General features: G+C 37.1%; 2 protein-coding genes across 2 annotated transcripts; both read right to left on the reverse strand.

The window, feature by feature from the left end:
* Positions 1 to 4,474: 4,474 nt before the first annotated feature.
* LOC109237486 (putative pentatricopeptide repeat-containing protein At3g23330) lies at positions 4,475 to 7,410 on the reverse strand. Its single transcript, XM_019403799.1, has one exon. It carries the CDS (start codon positions 7,351 to 7,353, stop codon positions 5,140 to 5,142), a length of 2,214 nt encoding a protein of 737 aa, XP_019259344.1. The 5' UTR covers positions 7,354 to 7,410; the 3' UTR covers positions 4,475 to 5,139.
* A 1,923-nt stretch (positions 7,411 to 9,333) lies between these two features.
* On the reverse strand, positions 9,334 to 19,851 carry LOC109237487 (serine/threonine-protein kinase tricorner). Its single transcript, XM_019403800.1, has 14 exons — positions 19,535 to 19,851; positions 18,590 to 18,946; positions 16,030 to 16,204; positions 15,393 to 15,476; positions 15,057 to 15,298; positions 14,706 to 14,925; positions 13,611 to 13,690; positions 13,448 to 13,532; positions 12,190 to 12,321; positions 12,000 to 12,113; positions 11,838 to 11,885; positions 10,962 to 11,046; positions 10,716 to 10,772; positions 9,334 to 9,778 (listed from the first exon to the last, which is right to left on the reverse strand). Exons 2-14 carry the CDS (start codon positions 18,811 to 18,813, stop codon positions 9,681 to 9,683), a joined length of 1,644 nt encoding a protein of 547 aa, XP_019259345.1. The 5' UTR covers positions 18,814 to 18,946; positions 19,535 to 19,851; the 3' UTR covers positions 9,334 to 9,680.
* Between the last annotated feature and the right edge of the window lie 3,147 nt (positions 19,852 to 22,998).

Genomic DNA, 22,998 nt, shown 5'->3' on the forward strand with positions numbered 1-22,998 from the left:
ATTACAAGTTAGTGAGAGATTAAGAGTTTAATTCCTCAATTGCATAGGTTGTAATCTAAAAGATTGATCATAGTGAAGTTGAAATCCTACCAGTGTAGGCCGTGGTTTTTTATCCCCTTGAGCATGGATTTTTCCACGTAAAAGTTCTCTGTTCTATTTACTTGCTGTTTCATTAGCATTATCTGTAAAACCTATATAGGACCCGGTCTCTATATAGTTTGGTGGACTCATATATTCTATCAAGTCTACACAACGTCTCCAACTACCATCTTTCTTTCCCACTAACACTACAGGAGATGCATAAGAGCTGGTGCTAGGTTGTATTACTCCTTGGTCTAACATTTCCTACACTAGCTTTTCAATTATATCCTTCTTAATCCCAGGGTATCTGTAAGTCTCTTATTAACAAGATTAGAAGCTTCTTTTAAAGGAATCCTATGATCATAAGAACCCCTGTGAGGAGGTAAAGTAGTGGGCAACTCGAAGATACATGAATACTGTTTTATAAGTGCTGCTAAGTCTGGCAAGGTATCATCACTTGGTATGCTTGTATACTATGGCAGTGAATGTTTTCATCCTCACTGGTTACTAAAGAGATCATAAAGAATTGAGCCTCTGCTCCTTCCTTTCTTATCAAACTCTTAGCCTTAGCAGACTTGAGTTGATCATTTGCACCCCTAAGTACATGCCTCTTCCCTAGGTACATAAATTCAATGGTTCTCTTTCTGAAATCAAACAATATCCTCCCCGGAGTATTCAACCATTGCACGCCTAGCACAATATCTATATTTCCAATGGTAAGAGTAAGAAATCAAATGAGAATGTTGCACCTTGTAATAGCCATTGCAGGTCCTTACAAATTAAAGCAGTCTGTACTCTTCTGCCATCAGCTACACTCACAGACTGTTTTTGAATAGAACAAGCTTTGCAGCCTAGCCTTGCAGCTACTTCCTCATCAATAAAATTGTGAGTACTCCCGGTGTCTATCAACACTTGTAATGGCCTCTTTTCATGGTAGCCAGTTACTCTAATAGTTTGATAACCTGCTACACCTGTAAATGCTTGTAATGAGATAGCCATGAACTCACCTGAGTCTGCCAATAGTTCTTGTGCCAGACCTTCATGTTCATCTACTTCTATTCCTTCATCTTCTGTCACCTCTACCAAGTACAATTGTTTGTTACTTCTGCAGTTGTGGCCTGGTACATACTTATCATCACAGAAAAAGCACAATCCCTTTTCTCTCTTCTCATCCATTTCAGCTGCACTCAATCTCTTGCCAGGAATCCTAGTGTTCTTATTAAGAGCAGGTTCAAAAGTCTTCTTGTTTGTGGAGTTTGGTAATGGACTCTTTTGGTTATATTGAGTTTTATTATGATTAGGGGTAGGTAGTAGGGCAGTGTGGATTCTCATGTTAGGTTTAAGGCCCCAAGATTGGACTTGAGCCTCAAATACTCTTCCTGCAACCTAGCAATTCTATAGGCTTGAAGAAGTGTTCTAGGTGACTGAATTCTCACAGCTTTGTTCAATTCTGGCTTAAGGTCACCTAAGAATCAACTAATTACATTTTCATTAGACAGATTAACCCCAGTCAACAATCTATCAAATTCAGCTTGATAGTCCTTAACGCTGCCAGTCTGTTGCAAATTCTTTAAGGCTTCCATATGATCTTCAAACCCATCCCCAAACCTTTCATTTAAGGCTAGCACATACTCAGTCCAGGTAGGTTCTAAAACTGAAGCCCAAGATTTCACATATGACCTATGCCAAGCAATAGCTTCTCCATCAAAATGAATAGAAGCCACCTTAACCCTCTGATCAAAAGCTACTTCATCCATAGAAAAGAATTGGTCGACTTTGTACAACCAAGTCTTCAAATCATGGCCAGAAAATTGAGGAAATTCTAGCTTAGAGTATCGAGTAAAAAAGTTACCATTAGAAGTTGCACCTTGATGAACTTCTCTGATTCTTCCTTCTTGCTGAATCTCCATGAACCAACTCGACCAGTAGCAGATTCTGCCCTAACTGGCTCCTTCTCCTTCCCTTTTTTGATTCATAGCTCCCATGGTTTCCTTCAATTCCAGTAGTTCCTTATCAGTTTGTACATTATGCTCATTTATAATCATCGTTCCATCCATCAACTTCTGCAATTGATCTTGAATAGATGTTAATTTGTCCTCCATTTCTTCAACAGGTTTCTTTGTATTTTTGCTGCGAGTCATGATCGAAGATGCCAAGGACAGGAAGCTCTGATATCAATTGATGCAATGTAACAGAATCTAACAAGAATAGTCAATCTAGGAGCTTGAAGCTCGAAAAAGGTGATGGCTATATCAGGAATTATCGAGAAGATAGCTCAATGAAAGAAGAAATTAGAAAGAATAGAATTGTATTATCTTCAAAAGTAATCCCTCAATTACATGTATATCAGCTATATATGCTCACCTGAAGATTCTAGAAGTAGTTATTAACTAACAAATTGTAACTAACTTTAACCGACTGTAACTAACATAACTAACTATTGCCAGGTCAGCTGCCAACTCAACTTCACTGTTACTGCTTGATTTCTTCTTCTTAATTGCTTGATTTCTTCTTAACTTGTATCAATATACAAAGATCACGAAATTAATTCTGATTTGATTGAACAAGTACGTCATGTTTAAAATATTTAAAAATTATCATGTCCATTCATCAATTTAATGATTAATCAAATATGATTGGTATTGGGTTGAAGATTTGAAGCCAACTATTTTCTTTAAACTTTTTCGTACATAATCTTAGCTAGAACATATGATTTTGTCAAAGCTAATTGAGGAACCCGAAGACTAATAGTATTCATAACTAAAGAAGACCAATAAAATTTTAGTACATTGAAATGTTCACCACTAAGAAGATATATTATTTTCTTATGTTTTATTCTTTTTTTCTTCTTGAAACAAGATTTCTTAAATCAACAATCCATCTCAAACACGAAATATCACACTTCTCCATTTCTTTTCTTTTTTCTAGAGGAACTTTGAAAATAAAAGATTTATTTTGATATATATATATATATATATATTATTTTTAGATTTCGTAGAAAGAAAGACCATTGAGTATTTGAATTCAAGATTTTTGATTCTTTTTTAGATTAAGACAAAAATAATAAATATTTCTTTATACTTGTTTCTAACGTAGAAAATAGTTTTTCGAGGTCGTTGATTACCAAGATGGGATAGACAATAATATCTCAAGGGTAGTGATATTCGATGATATTAGCTATCTCGCCTTCTATATGGGATAATTAATCCCACAATTTTAATATAAAATAATTTTCGTAACTAATAATATCTATAATCAAACATGAGATAAAATAATTTCGCATTTTATCCTGGAATTGTTATCCCTTTCCGAGATTACCAATCTTTGGAGACAATTTTAAGTGTAGGTCTACCTTGTCCTTTCCAAAAAAATAAAAGAGTAATAAAAAGAGAATTATATAACTTTTTTTAAGTAAGACGGTAACTGTAGATGTGCATATTAATCAGAACATCATTTTTGTCTCACTGCGCATGTTCTGACTAAGAGATCATATTGTAAGATGAAATCATGACCATTTTGTTCACTTTATCCAGCAAATCACTTAAAAAATAGACTGCAAGGAGATCACAAGGATCAAACATAAGAAAATCACAGGGATACTTTGTCTAGTTGTGCATCTAAAATGTTGGTTTCACATGCCAACTGACAAAGAACAAACAGTGGATAACTCAAATGACCAAATACATTGTTAATTCAGACACATTTGTATTAAACTACTAATACTATTTTATATATTGTCTTTCTTTGGTCGGTACTATTTAAGGGAGTCTTGGCGTAATTGGTAAAGTTGTTGTCATAGGCCACGGGTTCGAACCGTGGAAACAGCCTCTTGCAGAATGCAGGGTAAGGATGCGTACAATAGACCCTTAGGGTCCGGCCCTTGCATAGCGGGAGCTTAGTGCACCGGGCTACCCGTTCACTTTACTGGTACTATGACCTCTTCCTGATGTGAATTAGGATCTGTCTCCTTAATGCCAACTCCTATCAGAAAATACAAACTTCATCATCTCACTTACACTCCCATAACAAAGATCCAACCAATGTAGAATAAACAATTCACAACTAAGCTTAAGAAAATTCTTTCCCAAGATGTGGCAAGTACTTTACATGACCACATTGTAGCCTCATGCAGCATGGTATAATCTGCAAAAAAGACTCATAGATCTTGCAGCTTAACCCGAGGATAACATGCTGATGACTCCCAAGAGCTCTTATCAACGGAATATCTACCAAGTTTCATCCCATTTCCGTTCACTCGCTATGCTATCCAAACGTTCAAAGGCCATAAACCAATATAGTTAGAACTGGAATGAAATCTTTGCCAAAATTCATGAGAGCTCCTAAGCCATTCAGCATCAAGAAAGTGCAACAAATGTAAATAAACAGCCTTGCAAAGAGAGAAAAAACACATTTTGACTATTCAGAAGTTCCAAATCTTGCCCTGCATTAAGTGTCTAACAATGTTTAAGCAAATGTAGAAAGATAGTTTCCGCAATGACAAAGATTGCATTATTTTTGGCATCAAAGACTTGCACAGTTTTCAGAAAATTCTCTTTTCAGGTTGTGCAAAATATTCAAACGCCGCAGAAAAAATTGTAATTTACACAAAAAATATTAAAGTTTAAGTCCAGTTCCTAGTATCCTCCTCAGATGAATCCTATACGACCTTATGATATTCCAAAATGTCATCACCAATGAAGACATAACAACTATAAGCTCTCAGTGCTTCAAGGTCTCTAAGCTTTTGTAACACACTGGAGAAAATCGGAAGTTCACATCAGACCATTTATCCAGTTAGTTAGCTGAATGGATTGATGAAATTCTTGGCCCCAATACCATATAGTTGAACAGCGTCAGAAGGACCTTGTAATTTTCAGACCAAAACGGACATGATCTCTAGATTTGCTAATAAAAAGCGAAATACTAGAGACTATCTGAACTCCTACATAATCTCTGTTATTTTCTTGAAACCTTCCCATATGTGTTTCCCTTTTTTTCTTTTTGGCTTACAGTGAAGCCCTTTACCGCCACATTATGGATACACTTCCATAGTTACTGTCACCAATAGTCTCCACATGAGCAATTCCCATCTTTGAAATGATGGAATCGACTATTATCTCTCACAATTATCTCTCTCCCCAAAATTTTGGATATGAATTTTATGGCTGTGTGACAGTCTACGCATACACGGAGATTCTTGGTTACGCGAATGGTTGTCCCAGCAGGCGTACTAATAATACCGAATGCTATTGCAAGCCGTTCACTATGAGTATAGAGCAAATCACCTTTTTGCTCCTCATCAACATCATGTAGTGCCTCACTCGTCTCAGGAACGTAACCTTCTCGTTTCAAACGTTCATAAAGATCTCTTAGTGCTTCATGTATCTGATCATAATATGGGTGAGATGTGTCTCCCGAGACAAAACCATGCACTTTGTTCCTAACTTCTATCCAGCTGCAGGCTGGTGGTTTTCTCATTCCTTTCTTCTTCATATTAGTTCTTAATTTTGATGCATCTTTCCATCTCCCAGCTGCAGAATACATATTTGACAAGAGCAGATAAGGTCCCATGTTCCCGGGATCGGTTGTAGTCATTTCTTTGGCAACTTTTTCAGCCAGGTCAACATTTTTGTGAACTCGGCAAGCTGATAAAAGCGTAGCCCAAATACCCCCGGTGGGCTTAATAGGCATGTCAGTGATAAACTTATAAGCTTCCGTTAATCTTCCAGCACGACCAAGAAGGTCTGCAATAGCAGCGTAGTGCTCGATGTCAGGAGAAACACCACATTTGCTCATGCTTGTAAAATAATTCCAACCTTCATCAACCAAACCGGCGTGGCTGCAAGCTGTTAAAATAGCTAGATAGGCCACAGCATTGGGCTTTATCCTCTCACGCTCCATATTTTCAAATAGAACAATGGCCTCGCGAGCATGTCCATTCAAGGCATAGCCCATGGTTATGACTGTCCATGAAACTGAATCGTGTACCTCCATCCTATCAAAAATCCATCTAGCAGTCATTATCTTCCCGCATTTGGCATACATGTCCACGAGTGAGCTAGCTATATACATGTTTTGATCAAATCCCATTCTCATTATGTATGTGTGGAGCTGTTTCCCGAGATGTAGTGTGGTCAAATGAGCACAGGCCGGCAGTATAGCTGAGAAAGTAACTTCCACAGGCTTGACATTAGCAGCTAACATCTGCCTAAACAATCTTAGCCCTTCGTCGAAAGTACCATTCTGCACACATCCTGCTATTATTGTGTTCCATGAAACATCATCCTTTTGTGGTAATAAATCGAACACCCTATAAGAATCCTCAACCCTAGTACAAGTAGCGTACATATCAATCAAACTACTGGCAATAAACTCATCTTTGTCAAACCCATGTCTAATCACATACCCGTGAATCTCTTTTCCCTTTGTAACGTCTACGTGCCTCGCAAAGACAGGAAGGATGCTCGACAGAGTGAAACAGTCAGGCTTCAAATTGGCATTGCTCATGTCCCTTAACATATCCAGAGCTTCCTCATACAACCCACTTTGTACATTCCCACCAATCACAGTATTCCACGAAACAACATCTTTATTCGGCATCATTTGAAAAATCTTACTCACACTGTCTAATCTTGTACCTTTATCCACTCTCCTCCCATTTAAAGTGTCAAAATGGTTTCTTTCACTCCTTATCAACTCATTTCTTGTTTCCTCATATAAAACAGGTACTAAAATGCTTCTACGACTACCAAAGCGATTTGACTGGGGAATTTTATCAAACATATGGCAATCATGTGATAAAAGCTGCAATTTTGCATACATATTCATGAGTGCGTTTCCAGTATAAAGATCAGATTCCATACCAAACCTTACAACACAACCATGAACAGATTCACCAAACCTTAATTCTTTCAAATGGGTACAAGCTCTTACTACAGCAGGAAACACATCTTGGCCAGGTAACTTTCCAAAACCTCTCATTTCAACAAAACAAGCTAAAGAATCAAGAAAATAGCCATTACAAGAGTAACACTTAATAAGAGATTTAAAAGCTTTTGTGGGTACATAACAAAAGGTGTTAAAAACTTGTAAAGATTCTTTTAAAAGGTTAAGGTCAGAGTAAATGCGAAGAATTATAGTGGCAAGTGAAACAGACCTTGACCCTCTTGTTTTTACTATTTGGGCATGGAGTTGCTTAGCTTGTGACTTTGTTTTGATAGAAGATGGGTTTCTTAAAAGGTTTTTGATTACATTTTCATAGGAAAAATCCATTTTGGTACAATGGTTTTTTGGGTAAATGAATCTTGAGGTTTTTAAATGGTTACATTAGTGAAGATGGAAATAGTGAGCAAGACATGTTAGGAGGAATATTGCAAGTTTATTCTTCATATTGCCTGCTGTATGATATCATAAAACTATAACAAACAATATAATATATTCAAACATTATATTCATCAAACGATACAGTACAATGCAATACGATATAATACATTATGAAACGATATATAACAACCATCTAAACAAGCTGTAAAATGAGACTATTAGCTACTGGATCAAAGATCAGTTATGTTTTTCTTTTCAAAAAAAAAAAAAGAAAAAACTACAGGAGAATATTATTTGGGATTCATGTAGCATCGTTTGAATTTTTGAGTGGATAAGTTATAATTGGGCTACCGATTTTATGTCGAATTTGCCCAATCTGTCAGATGCTACTAAAACTAGCCAAATCCTTTCACTTTTCTATTTAAACTATTGTCCAACTAGTCTTAACATACCATTGCACGTGTGCCTTGTACCGATAAGTATATTTTTTAAATCACATAAATATTATTTTAAAAAATTATAAATAAGCTATAAAATAAGAGTTTATGCACCTCCTAAAATTGATGAATAAAATAATGAGCACAGTAAAATTTAATGAGAGTAATTTGTTCGCATAACTTTTTTTGACAATAACAATAAAAACTCAAAAATACATTCACACAATTGAAAATAAAAGAGAATAAAAGCTTTTAAAGAATATTCCATGTAACACAAAAAAAGAAAGTTATTTGAAATAGCCTGTCATGCACCTCTGCCTTTAAAACTCTGTTATGAATCAGCAAATAAAATAAGTTATTGAAATTTAGCTGCATTTACATCGAAAACATGAATTATCTATTGGATCAAATCCGATTCAACTTTTGAATGATGATGTAACCATTAACTAAGCTCCCGCTTAGTCATAGATTTTGGCTTTATTTTTAAAAAAAAATTCTAAAAATATTATTTGTTATGAAATACGAGTTTTTTTTTTTTTTGGGGGGGGGGGGGGGGGATTCGAAAATCTTCAAGTTCACAAAAACTGATTTATCATAGTTTTTGGTGAAATTTTTTCTTCCAACCATAAAACTTCTAACTTTCCTTCGAATAAAATACATGTCCAAAAACAACTTTAACTTTCAAAAATTATTTTTCAACACTACGTCAAACACTCTTTTTTCAAGTTTCAATTAAATCTATGTCCAAACGCCAGCTAAATACTCACCTACATGAGCTTCACAATATATTGCTAGGTCTCAAATCCGAATACGTATAGAGGGGAAATTTGCCAAAGATTGATTACCAACACAAAAATGATCCAAGTATGATAAATACTCTAAGCTAGATATATAGAGCTCATATGAGATATGACCAACCCCAAATACTTTTGAGATTGAAGTGTAATCAAAATAATTAAATAGAGAAATCCCAAGGGAATGAAACAAGGGAAATTAAGGTTAAATTCCCAACAAAGACAACATGGTAGGTGATTCCTTTGAATTTGCAGAAGCAGCAAAGATATAGATGAACAAGCACCCCACATGTTATTTTGCTAACAAAAAATTGCAAAAATATGACACTTTAAGAGTCGTCTTTAACTTTTGACTCCCGCTTGCCCCATGGGCAGAACTATTTGAGATAAAAATTCAAGACCAATCACTTTGAGGGCTATTTGTGTACTTCACCCAATTGCTAAACCGTCTGCGATTAACATGCCACCTTTGACAAGAAACAACTACAACAAGTATGGAAAACCCACTCAACCGGGAGAACAAACGTCAGAATTTACACAGCCAAGGGGGTGAGGGACATCAATATAACCAACTCAGTTCATGCGAACTATAGAATAATAAAGCATCTTTCGTCTTCTTTTCGAGTTAACAGTAACACAACAATGAAAAGGTGGTTTCAATCCCAGAAAGCATAAACAAGGGGAGCGTACACTTCTAGTAGAACTCAAACTAAAACTTTCATCTTTTGAGATAGGCTATTGAAATAAATAAACTCATAGTGGAAGAGATTACAAGAACAAGGGTGCAAGTTTCTGCAGCTGAGGAGAGAAAATTACAGACTAGCAACAAAAAGAATGATATGTACTTCCAAGAAATAATTTACACAAAACAAGCGCAACTATGAACCAAGGCAGTTACAGATTTGCAAAACTGCCTTCGTCGTGGATACTTTACACTTGAAATACACCTATGTTAAAACACAACAGCTTCACTTAACAGAGGGAACGTTGCATGTTTTGCTTTGTTCACTATGGTCATACAGTTATTAACAGATTAGTTTGGACGCTATAGTTCAGCTTGCTTTGACGATTCCAAGTGTGGAGGTAACATTTTAAGGAAACTCCCGTGAGCAGGTTGAGAGTTGGATGCATCCGAATCCTCACCTACAAACATATGAACATCCATAACTTTAGCACGTTTATACCATCTCATGATCCATGAGAGAAAAATAAACGGAAGAATAACAAGAAATAACACATGAAACAGAGGGACAAGATGCTGTAAAGGTATCACAAACAGAAGTCAACAAATAATCAACTCATTTCTTGTAAGCTAAAAGTAATTAATATCCACCATTTCTTTTGAAGAAATTACCACCACAAGGAGAACTTCAGAGATAGATTTGTCGTTAGCTCTCCAACTCTTAGAAACTTCATGATCCACGAGAGAAGGATAACAAGAAAGAACACATGAAACAGATACACAAAATGCCGTAAAAGAAAAACCGCGACTGGAGAGTCAATGAATGATCCATTCTTTTTCTTAATGTTCTTTTTCATATCGGAGAATGATCACTCTTTTTCTTAATGTTCTTTTCAATATTGGAGAAATCGCCTCTGGCCCCCACTTTGTGAGGTATCAGCAGGTTCAAAACCTCGAGAGTATTGGCCTCCCCCTATCCTCCTCCCAACTAAAATACCGGATTTTAGTCCACGGCATTTCAAACCACACCTAACCCACACTCCAAGTGCTATGTCCTTATGGTTGAACCAACGGCCCGGTGGTGGAAATCAATTCATTTTTCCGTTTTTGCTGATATAATATTATATCAGCTATTTCCTTTTACCACATTACAAAACATTCAGAAAAACTCTATTTACCTCCAACTATTAGAAGCTTTATGGATGTTTCTCAATATAAAGGAAGGTGACGCTCAATCCCAATATAAGTTGCAAGTAGAGCAAGTGAAGACGTGCAACTATTAATTCCATTCCTTGGGTATTGCCTCTCTATTTCTTGGAGCAATGCCAGGAGAAGTAATAATCCAGTCTACAGTAATCATTATGACAACCAGAATAAAAAGAGGGTCAGAAATCCTACTAAAAAGCGCCTTCACAGTTGGCCTCTTAGCTTTGTTACTCTTCTTCTTCAGTTCAGCTGAAAAAGGAAAAAAAACATTTCAAGACAAATTACAAAAGAAACAAATATAAACCATTTAATACTCATAAAACAAAGGTTGATAAGGAAAGCACAAATAGCAGCAGAAATCAAATCATACTTATCCTATGTTAGATAAGTTCAAATTGAGATCAAAGGGATAACTTAATGCAAGGAAAAGCTTAATACCCATTCCAGCAACATCATTATCATTCACAATCTCAAAGTTTTTGTAAGTGTAGCCCATAAAGTTGACATCCTTTGAGGGAAGCATCTGTAGCAACAAACAAAAGGATAGAGAACAGATTTATTAATGAAGTTGATGTATTGATGTCGCCACATGAATCACTATGACCATAACTGCCAACAAGATTAGCTGATGATATATAGCAAAATGAAACATTTTCCTCTTACTCAATACTGAACACTTCTATCAGCAAATTAACTAGTTTCCAATAAAGGCGGCAGCATCCTCCCTTTCAACTGTCTCGTACCCTTTATCCTTTACAATGTAATAATTACATGAATTTTTCAATTTGGAAACAGCAATCATATCCTTATACTTAATAATGCTCAACTAGAGAACTTGTTTACCATCACAGATCCCCTCTTCCAGCATACTAAATGCTGAATAAACAGATATAGGTATCTGGCTCTTTATTACTTTCAATTCTGTTAAATTGCCACATAGAAATGTACTTTAACAGGAATTCTAATCTGTCTGCTAGAAGTTGCATTTGGATTGATAGTACTCGGAGGAAACGGCTACTTCAGAGAACTAGTTTCCCAAATTCAGGTTTTCCCTTGCATATGTAAAGCGAAGTTAGAATGAAGACCCTACAAATCGTTCCTATAAGCTGATTATTCAAATGCAGAATAGCATCATTGAAACAAGCCCTATGAATTATGAAACTTGTAAGCAGTTCATTAAATCATCCCTATTGGCTGATTATTCAAGAGCAGAATGACAGAGTTAACATCACTTAAAGAGCCCCTACGAATTATGAACAATAAAAAAAAAGCCACTACAAATTATGCAGTCACTAGAGGTTCATCGGTACTAACCTTCCTCCAAGGACCTGATTTTGCCGCTGTTGGAATTTGATTGTCACCCTGCAAACGAGAATTGCAAAGGAAGACATGAGAAACAAGCAGATAAGGATTGCACGAAAGGGTTTCTGTAGCACGGGACTGAGAAACCAAGATTGAAAAGGGCAATTTGCACACCTCTTCAAACTTCTCAAAATTCTGAGTATCCAACTCGTCATTAACTTCTGGAATAAATGCAGCCTTCATTTGATAAAGTTTATCCCATTCAACACATTTGAACCATGGGTGAGCCTGAAAAACAGTTAGCATATTAAACTTGACCAAGTCTAATCCCATTCTAAGTATTTACATCGAACACACCAACTACCTTTATTTCACCAGCACCCCTGGTCCCAAGTCTCTGTTCTACATTACACAGGAGTTTACATATGAGATCTTTTGCTTCAGGAGATAGTTTTGCTTCTTCAGGAAATTTAAGATGAGTCCGCCAATTTACTATCTGTAGCAGCAAGACAGATAAAAGTGGACTGTCATCAAGAAAGTATCAAAATGGAACTTGAAGTTGGATAGTTACCGTCAAACATGCCAAGTTTTCACCAAAGGTTACATACTATAATTGATGAAAATAGAAACTGCTTCTAAGACATCTTGGGCAAACTTTGCTAAATGCAATAATCATGCTTAGAGAACATGTCCAGTTTTTCCTGACCTAACCCACAATATAGTGCTGCCTATGTCACAAAGAAATGGCTGTGAATGTCAAACAAGAACGCACATGCATCAAGATCAACTCACTGAATAATGATCAAGCCTTGCTCGTTGTAGTTCAAAATTGGTCATATAGTAAATCCATTAAGAATTTGTTTTATCAAATACTGATATTATGTGTCTAGAAGGATGGCGTAAGAATGCATTTAGTCAAAGTTAATCTTAGAAGAATTGTTGATATACTTAGTCAGCAAATATTGTGATGCATGTATACACAATCAAAATATGGTGGAAACAAAAAAAGGCTTAAGCCCCGGGATATTTTGGCGCCCCCACAGTATGCTATTATGTCCAGTCACTCTGGATAAACTCAGCAGAGCATAAGATTCTGAACAATAAGACTTAAGAGGCATGTGTTCATATAATAATGCCAAATGTTAAACTGTTTTACTTCCTCCTGTTCCTTTCCCCAGAAATCAGACACTGATAATGATTCGAAGACAATAGCCGACAAGTGTTGGCCTTCATATTCTTGACTCACTGTGCTCAGCAAACAATTACGTTCCCAAGTCTCTCAACTTAGATAGGGGCCAAAGAGCAGTCTCGGCCCTCGGAAGCAGTTCAAGTTTTTTCGCGGTGCATTGAATTTCAATTAGCAACAAAGCCGCTTTAGTTCTAATAATTTTGAAGCAGTCTGCAGTTCCAGACGTTGTGTCCCAAGCCAGAAAACTACCTGATTGAAACACCAGAAAACCTGGACTCTCCAGCATAACCCAAAATTTAAGGTCAAATGAAAATAGCTAAGATCATGCATAACTAGACCAAAGGAATGAAACAGACAAAGCTGACAACCAGTGATCCCACACGTTAAAAGACTTCTCATCATGCATAACCAAGGAGCAGATTCCCATTCTTACCTTCCTACAGGTGGACATAGGTTCATCGGAATAGAATGGTGGATATCCCACGAGCATTTCATACATGATAGCACCAAGTGACCACCTGAGAGAAACACACAGAAATGTGAAAAAATGGATAAGCTTTTAATTGAAAGAGAGAACATAATACAAATATACCGACCAATCACATTCACATCCATATCCTTTCTTCAGTAAAACCTCTGGAGCAATGTAGTCAGGTGTTCCAACAGTGGAATAAGCCTGCAGTACTTCACTGTGTTAAATGTTTCCATGTAATCAATACGAGTTTCAGAAAAATAACAATTCATCACAATACTTTCCTAGTCAGAAGCAGGGGTGAGGGAAGAACACTTACCTTTGTTAGTTTGCAAAATTACTCGTTACTCAGAACTCATCATAGATTTAAGATAATGTTGCACTACACTCCATAAGATGTAGACTCCAATTTAGAATGTAGGAAGTAGGAATTCTAGTCTATGTTTGCATTGGAACATAAGAAAACAAGGAATGATCAAGTCTTAAGCTTTGTTACTAATTTGCTATTGTTATTATTATAGCTGCAGTCACTGTAATGACTTCGATAAGGATAGGCATTACAGTATCCAAGAACACTCTAGCTATTTGCTCCAGACTTTGGGTGGGGGTAGGGAGAGGGGGAGATAATGAATAGGAATAGAGCATATCTCACTCTTATGATCAAACACAGTATAGAAAAGGAAACTTCTGCAGGCACATCATTAAACCGAGGTGACAGAAATATAGGCAAAGAGCTCCGACCAAGAGAAGTGATGATAGAGGATTAAGACAAAAGAAAAAGAGAAAGAGATCAGAGGAAGTCAGCACTGAAAGTAGGGGTAGCATATATACCAGCACAAGAGGGGTAGGAGGTGAGGAGAAGAGAGGATGACAGTGCTGGTGTAGTCCATTGGATTCAGGTCACTTTTATTGCAAGCCTTTTTGTCCTCGGTAGCAAATTAAAGAGGCAAGTAAGCATTAGTTTACCACACAGAGATGTGTAATAGTTTTCAGGACCTCAAAGGGGTACATATATATTTTCCATATGCCCCTCACACAGACATCCTTTGCACCAGATGTGATATTATTTGAGGAAAAGAGCTTTTCCTCTAACTTGTGCTTAAGTTCTCTCTCCTATCTAATCTTTTTACTTAAAGGAGGATTAGGGAGAAGGCAGTGGGGTGCGGTTAAGATCTTGAGGATTAAAGGTTCATTAATCATGGTTGTAATAAGGACTTACAAGCATCCTCCTATTCTTCTGCCAATGCAACAGTTGCTCCTGTTGAGTGCGTCTTGGAGGGGCTGGGCGTCCATCACTTTGAAGAGCACCACTTAACTTACTTGCCGCTGTGAAATCCTTTTCCTGAAGATTACTGCAGTCCAGTGGTTTACATAATCCAAAATCTGATAACTTCATGTGCCCATTTCTATCAAGTAGTAAGTTATCCGGCTTGATATCTCTGCAAATTTTGGATAGATGAGTTATTCCTCCTGATTAGAGAACAATAGAGTAAAGGAGCAAAGAAGAACACTTTGATTGGTCAAGGCAATCAGCCAATCACATCACACAGAAAAAGAATATTGTACCCACCTGTGAATATAATTGTGTTTATGGATAGATTCTATAGCAAGGACTGTCTCCCCAACATAAAACCTGGCCTCATCTTCTGTTAAAGTATCTTTGCGCATCAGCAAAGTCATCATATCTCCACCAGGAAGATATTCCATTATTAGATAAAGATACTCCTCATCTTGGAAAGAGCAATATAGCTTAACAATGCAATTGCTATCAACTTCAGCAAGCAGATTCCTTTCTGCTTTAACATGTTCAACCTAACAAAAAATAGTTGATAAGCAGAAACTAGCATGCAAGTGCAACACAAACAATCACCAGGCAACTATTGAGAAAGTTCTCTGCGTTCTTTACCTGGCCTCTACGAAGCATTTCTGATTTCTTAAGCTTTTTCATGGCGTAGACATGACCAGTTGCCTTCTCCTTACATATCCTAACCTGAAGCAAGACAAGATAATTTAGAAGGTCAAGAGGAATATAATCTCAAATGTTATTCATATTTCCGATTCAGGGGTGTGTGTGTGTGTGTGCGCGCGCGCGCGAGAGAGAGAGAGAGAGAGAGAGAGAGAGGAGAGGGTCTATGAGTGAAGATTTACTGATTATATCGTTTCTCAATCAAAGCTCAAAAGCTTTCCACCACGAAGATAAGTGTACCCCACCAAGAGTAAAAGAACCCATAACAGTTCACTAGGAAAAAAGTTCCAATTTCCAACTATCTGAGTTAGAATGTATGATGTAGAAAACAACCATGAAAGTGTTTCAGCCCAAGGACATAATGCCCCCCTTTTCTACCATACCTCTACTTTTATTAGTTTTATTTCCCCCAAAAGGATGCTTGAACCCCGAGGGAAAAAGATACAAGCTAAAAAGTAGAATTAAAAAGAAATAAGAGAATTTAAAAGATTTCCAATCATAGCTCTCTTTGCCTGTTATGCTGGTCAGATATAAAATGGGAGAAAGGATGTATGCGGTAAGGGATGAAGAAAGAGACCTCCCCAAATGCACCCTTTCCTATCATTGTCAAAGGCTCGAAATCATCAGCACCCATTTTATGCCTTTGACGGCGCATAAATTCTGTCTCCTTTTTCTCAAGGTACTTCAGTAAATTGTTCTGCTCTTCCTCAGAAACCTCAGCATCAGCTAATTTTTTTTCAAGCATATTGCGCCTGCAACAAAGAAAACAATGATTATTCTTTAAGAGAAATTGATTTTGTATGCACCATTCATTTAAAGCACAAAGAACATGGAAAAGATAAAAGGAATGGTGATAGCACAGAGAGCACATCTATTAACTATTAAGAGACGCATATCATATAAAGGAGGATTACCATAAACTTAAGATTTCATTGATGGCCTAAGAAAACTTCAAAAAGACTTGAGACAAGTAATTTTGCAAAAGAATGAAGGGTGACACATGATTGTTTAACTTATCCAGAGAAATTCTATAATCAAGTCTTAAGACATGTCAACCCAAAAACATGCTTGTAAACTCTACAATTGCAAGTAATGGCTCAAATAGAGCAAATGTTGGTTGGCTAGTTATGAAGAGGTTCTAAAAACACTAAATCAACTTGGTAAAAGAGATGAAGCGAGCATTGAGTGTAAAGCTTTGTTTGGCTAGCCTATGAGTATGAAGTTAGTGAGGTAAAGGCATGATTTGTATATCAGCAGATTCACCAACTACCAAAAGGTTTCTAAAATCACTTGACCAACTTGCTAAAAGAGATCATAATGGAAGAAAGAAAACTGAGCGCAAAAATTAATCAGTAATATAAGGACTGCAATTAATTGATAATTAAACAAACTCCCCACTGTATACTACTAGCTACTTTGGATTTTCATACACATGCATATCATACTGCAGATTATCAGGGACAAGAAATAAGTAGCAGAAACTGTTAACTCTAGTTTCTGTCTTCTTTGGCTATGATAAAGCTAGACCTTCGCTAAAGGCCATCAGCACTAATATAGTAAGTTTTATATTTGCAGTTTCAGTGCTCTATTTTCATAGATTACATAAATCTGTGTGGATACATACTAGAGGTTAAATCCATATTAATCAAGGAAGACCAACAAGAAGCTGAACAATTTTCTGCTCATAATTACTTTCAGTACGAACAAATGCAACTGTGAATGCTTTGTCCACTCTAGATTCTCCCATAGCTAGGCCTAAAACTGAGCTAAAGGCAATTAACAATAACAATAAAAATTTCTATATTTGCAGTTTTCTTTACAAAAGGTAATATTTGTATTGATGGGGTGGAAATTCGAATTTTTGTATACAAGTCGGATACAAAAGTAGACAACTTACACAAAAATATCGTTCTCTACAAATAGCAAGTTATCGATGCTAATAGGATTCTCATATGCACCAAAAGTTCATATGCAGTTTGAGTCTCTGTTTTCACAAATAACTTTACATCTACAAAGATATATATTAGAAGTCAAATCCATATCACCAAAGGGCAATTCAGTGTTTCCCAAAACTCACAACCAAATGCAATCACTTGAAAATCCGTAACTAGGTTTATCAACAAACGCCAAAATGCAGGAAATTGTTGGCAAGAGTTGGGAACTTCAATAACTTTTCCCACTCCTGATTGATATGAATATGTGAACCTCACATGAGCAAAATCGGGAATGGAATCCTGTATCAGTTTGCAATCCAGATAATGTTTCTCCAGGAATGGTTAACCATTGCAAGGAGTTTATTTGCCACAAAGTGGCACAGAGCAAACCATCACAATTGTTTTCTAAACATTTGATTCCTCTCAAACTTTGATTTCAATCTTAGGACACTCTATATGCAAACATACCAAGAAAACCACGAACTAAACCGGTAATTTCTCAAAGGCTAACAAATCACGACTGGACTATCACAAATTAATACTGCATCCACAACAATTCATCATGACCCAACATTTCATGGAATTAAGACGACAAAGCTCGTTTCCAGCTATCTAGAACAATCTTTATTATTAGCATCAGCCATCGACTCTTTATTATTAGCACAAACCGCCCCCTGCGGATACATCACTCATCATCTAAATACCAACAAAAGAATGGAAATGTCACGACAAAATTAATGAATCAACTCCACGTGCCAGGATGAGGCTGTATGACTTGTTCAGGAAAGAGTACAGAGTTCCCTCTATGTCCTTTTTTATTTGATCAAGTTGTAAAAACAGACTAAATCAGTGTTCCCTCTATGAAATGAAATCCATTTTAACTATCCCATTCTGAAGTTATTGTTAACAATATAATCAACACAAAACTACATTAAAACCTTTTGGAATGGGATAATAGATTCAAGGATGATCAGGAGAAGGGACGAGAAAATAGTCATTGCATAGATGTCTAAGCTTTCCAATGTTTGTTAGAGTTGCAAGACCCTGAAATCTGATGTAACTAAGATTCTAATTGTTGCATAATGGCAACCTCAGTTAATACAAGTCGGACCAATGATCAAATGAACGTTTGCAAGAACATGTATCTAGGAATGACCAATACTGATTCACAGTCATCCTATGGAAAAAGTATAAGTAACATACCGCTCTCTGCGCTCCTGCAAGCTCTTCATTTGTTCTTTGTAGTGCTTTTCTATGTACTGCTTGGCAGCTGCAGCTTTCTGTTTAGTGGCAGTTGAAGGTGTTTCCTCATGTGATGACCATTTTGACCCTTCTTTCCCATTACTAGTAGTAGTTTCCTGCTTCTTCGGAGGCTTGGGCTTATCTTTTTTGCCAAGCTTGCTGAACCACCGTTTCGCAGTCTCCATCCGCCTTACTCAACTTACTAAAGATAGGAAGCAATAATCACAAAGAAGTCTGCAAGCGCAATTTTGTCTTCCTTCTACGAGAAATCAATTATACGCCAAGCTTCAAAGCACCACAAGGAGCCAATTCAATGCTCTGCAAAAAGAACTCAATCAAGAATTGATGCCGCCGTGTATTTGCACAGAGCAACTAACCATTACAGGCAACTATAACTCAGTCAAACTCTGAAAATTTCCGCATTCTCAATTTGCTCCATTATTTTTTAACTTAAGGTTAGTAAAATAATACACTATACATAATATTCACAGTTGGAGTAAATCTCCTACACTGCTCACCAGCACTAAATTAACAATGGATAAATAAGGGATAATAGGACTTATTCCATGAATAAAGAAAAATAAAAGTTAAAAAAGGTGGATTTCAATTTTTAAACAACCACACAGTAAATCTAGAACTTCAAAAATCAAAATTGCTTCTCCAGAACACAGATCCTTTATGTATCATCAAATAAAGAGAATCCATATCTACATATAATATCAATTTAAATGCAATAAAAAAAACAGGTAATTGTTCAATCATGTCAAAATTCAGAAGAAGAAAAATACCAAGAAAATTGATAATTTAACACCCCATAATACAGAAAGCTTAAAAAAAGAAGGTAAATTTCGTCAAAGAAAGCAACTTTCTTGACAAAAAATTCAGCAAGAAAGATTCAAACTTCACCTCAAAAATGCTTCAAAATGAGTAAATTCTGGTAGCTCTGTACCAAATCAACAAGACCCAGAAAGGAAAAAATGAGTATTTTTGTAACAAGTGAATCAGATAGGTTAGTTGTGGGATATAATACAGTTGAATTGTTAAAAAAGGGAAAGAAAGAAAACCCTAAAGTGGGAAACTGAAAAAAAAAAAAAGGGAAAGAGATATTGTGTTAGTTGAAGAAGAAGAATGAAGAGTTGTGTGGGAGTGGGGATGACCACTTTGTGTTGTGCTTTGGTGGCATCAATTCACCATAGACACACACATACTGTGTGAGAGAGAGAGAAAGGGAGGAAAAGCCTTGTTTTCTTTTTCTTGAGTAATTGATTGAAGATTGAAAATAGGAATAAAATAGTATATTTGGTTAAGCAAATTTGAGTTACTACAAAATTTAAGTATTGAGAATGAAAAATATTTGCTAAAGAAAGATTTTTCTCTTTAATGTGATTTACCTGGAGCAAATTTGTCCTTTTTTTGGTTAAAAGTATCTTTTATTAAAATTAAGGTACTTGGCTAAATTTTGAAAAGAAAAAAGTATTTTTGAGTAGAAGTATAAATAATTTTGAGAATTAAAAAATAACTTGTTTCCAAAAGTACTTTTAAAAAAAAAAATACAATTAGAAGTATTTTTTTAAACCTTGACCAAACGTTAATTGCTATTTAAAAGTGCTTCTCAAATTAAATAATCAAACATAAACTGCTTTTCATCAAACGTAATTTTTTTAAAAATAATTTTCAAAATAAGCTAATTTTATAGGTTTGGTCAAACAGACTATTAGTGAACTCTAATACTGGACATGGAGTGGAAAATCCAAAAAGATATTGAAAAATAATAAACATCTTTTGCTTAAGAAATAAAAACTTAAATACAGAATTGTTGTAAAATTTAGTCTTATCGCATTTATGAAAAGTTATGACATTTTCTTTTCTATCTTTTTCTTTTTCTGTTTTTTTCCACTTCAAAATAGCGGATGTTTGATATATCGTGAGAATTTGACGAGTAGAAGTGAACTTCAATTGTTCAAGTCCTCTAAAATACATACGACAGTAAAGAGATGCCTAAAACCAGTATGTCAAGAACTTAATATCTGAAAAGAAGTTAAACTCTTTTTAAACAAATCAATCAAATAGATGAAGGGGTAAATCCTAGTTAAAGATAATTAATTCTAGATCCGAGACGAATAATATGAGTAGAAAAGCATAGCCGAGTATATATATTAGGCGTGATTATAGCCAGATTTAATAACATAAAGAAAGATGCATTGAATAACATTAAATGGCAATAAAATATAGATAAAGGAAAAGATTCACCCGATCTTGAGTGAGTCGGATCTTCTTTCATTTGATAAAGATGAATGATAGACAAAATACAAGAACCATTGGACCCTTTTTGGATCTGATGAAGGTTTTGGATCACAGATCCTCTTCTCTCTTTTGAGAGATGTGTTTACATATTTTCTAGAAAGAGGGAGAGGGAGACCGAGAGAGAGAGAGAGCCCCAACCCCCTTTTTGGGTAGTCCTCACTTCCTATTTATAAGGGGTATTCCTAGAAAAACATTAAAAGAAAAGGTACAATTAGAGGGAATATTCGGTAGAATATTCCTTTTTAGGATTCCAAAGCAGACTAGTTGTTTCATCACTGTCCGACCTTGGCCTGTCCGACCTCGGCTTTATTGATGACGGTCCGACCTCAGCTTTACTGATGACGGTCCGACCTTGGCCTTATTGGTGATGGTCCGGCCTTGGCTTTATTGGTGATGGTCCGACCTTGGCCTGTCCGACCTCGGCCTGTCCGACCTTGGCCTTATGTCTTCGCGTGCCGAATTTCTCTGGTCTAATTTTGACCCATACAGTTAGTCCCTCCGCTTATCGAGGCCGTCTCTTGGTCGAGCTCGGTGAGCGGACTTCATTAATCGTAGTTCGAGAAATTCGGATGGGGAGGTCGACTAGTATGGGTTGCAGCTGAGGATGCCGATGCCGAGGGAGAATATCTCGGAGATGGTGGTGAAGAGAGTGGCGATGGTGCCGCCGAGTGAAAAGATAGCTGTCTTTTTTGACCATTAATCCGGGTCGTATGTAATCTGCGACTTTTTGCGCAGTGACTTTGTATAAAGAAGAACTTTTCGTTGTTATTCGCCTTGTACTTTTCCATGTTTTCGCGACTTTGGTGCGAGGTAGATTCCTGCATGGCGAGTCCCTGTCTTTCTTTCCTTTATATTTTCTGACGGCACTTGGCCTTAGGGACATTTCGATTTCTCTTCGGCGAAGGCCCATGGCCTTAGAGGGTATTATTTTGATTTTGTCGAAATATTGACCCGTCATCGTTCGATCGAGGTCGAACACTTCTTCTTGGCGGAGGCCCTCGTCCTTGAAGGGTGTTATTTCGAATTTGTCGAAATATTAACCCGTAGTCGTTCGATCGAGGTCGAACTCTTCCTTTCGGCGAAGGCCCTTGGCCTTAAGGGTATTATTTCGAGCTTGTCGAAATGTTAACCCGTTGTGGTTCGAACGAGGTCGAACTCTTTCCTTTGGCGACGGCCTTAGCCGTAAGGGTGAAGGTTGATTCGGACGAGGCCGAATTGTTGATTCGGACGAGGCCGAATTCTGATTCGGACGAGGCCGAATGTTGATTCGGACTGGGCCGAATGTTGATTCGGACGAGGCCGAATTCTTTTTTTTTTGGGCGATGGCCCTTGGCCGTAAGGTCGACCTCCTCTTTTTTGGCGAAGGCCCTTGGACTAAAAGGGTTTCGAACTTATCGAAATGTTAACCCGTCGTCGTTCGATCAAGGTCGAACTCTTCTCTTTGGCGAAGGCCCTTGGCCTTAAGGGGTGTTATTTCGACTTCTCGAAATGTTAACCCGTCGTCGTTCGGTCGATGTCGAACTATTCTTCTATGTCAAAGGCCCTTAGCCTGAGTCCCAGTTCGAGCGAGGTCGAACTGTCAAACTTTGATGGCGAAGGCACTTAGCCTGAGTCCCAGTTCGAGCGAGGTCGAACTGTCAAACTTTGATGGCGAAGGCACTTAGCCTTAATCCCAGTTCGAGCGAGGTCGAACTGTCAAACTTTGATGGCGAAGGCACTTAGCCTGAGTCCCAGTTCGAGCGAGGTCGAACTGTCAAACTTTGATGGCGAAGGCACTTAGCCTGAGTCCCAGTTCGAGCGAGGTCGAACTCTTAACCTTTAATGGAGAAGGCACATAGCCTGAGTCTCAGTTCGAGCGAGGTCGAACTATTAATCTTTGATGGTATAGCCTGAGTCCCAGTTCGAGCGAGGTCGAACTATTAACCTTTGATGGCGAAGGCACTTAGCCTTAATCCTAGTTCGAGCGAGGTCGAACTGTTAACCTTTGATGACGAAGGCACTTAGCCTTAATCCCAGTTCGAGCGAGGTCGAACTGTCAAACTTTGATGGCGAAGGCACTTAGCCTG

The sequence above is a fragment of the Nicotiana attenuata genome, unplaced genomic scaffold (genome assembly GCF_001879085.1).
Source record: "Nicotiana attenuata strain UT unplaced genomic scaffold, NIATTr2, whole genome shotgun sequence".
Taxonomy (NCBI): Eukaryota; Viridiplantae; Streptophyta; class Magnoliopsida; order Solanales; family Solanaceae; genus Nicotiana; species Nicotiana attenuata.

Bases quoted from the DNA above. Each gene is read 5' to 3' on its own strand.
- LOC109237487 (XM_019403800.1), bottom strand. From the start codon at position 18,813: ATGGAGACTGCGAAACGGTGGTTCAGCAAGCTTGGCAAAAAAGATAAG. The intron at 14,926-15,056 runs GTGGGTACAATA...CAAAATTTGCAG, and splicing joins AAACACAATTATATTCACAG to AGATATCAAGCCGGATAACT. The intron at 11,047-11,837 runs GTTAGTACCGAT...TTGTTGCTACAG, and splicing joins AATCAGGTCCTTGGAGGAAG to ATGCTTCCCTCAAAGGATGT.
- LOC109237486 (XM_019403799.1), bottom strand. From the start codon at position 7,353: ATGGATTTTTCCTATGAAAATGTAATCAAAAACCTTTTAAGAAACCCA.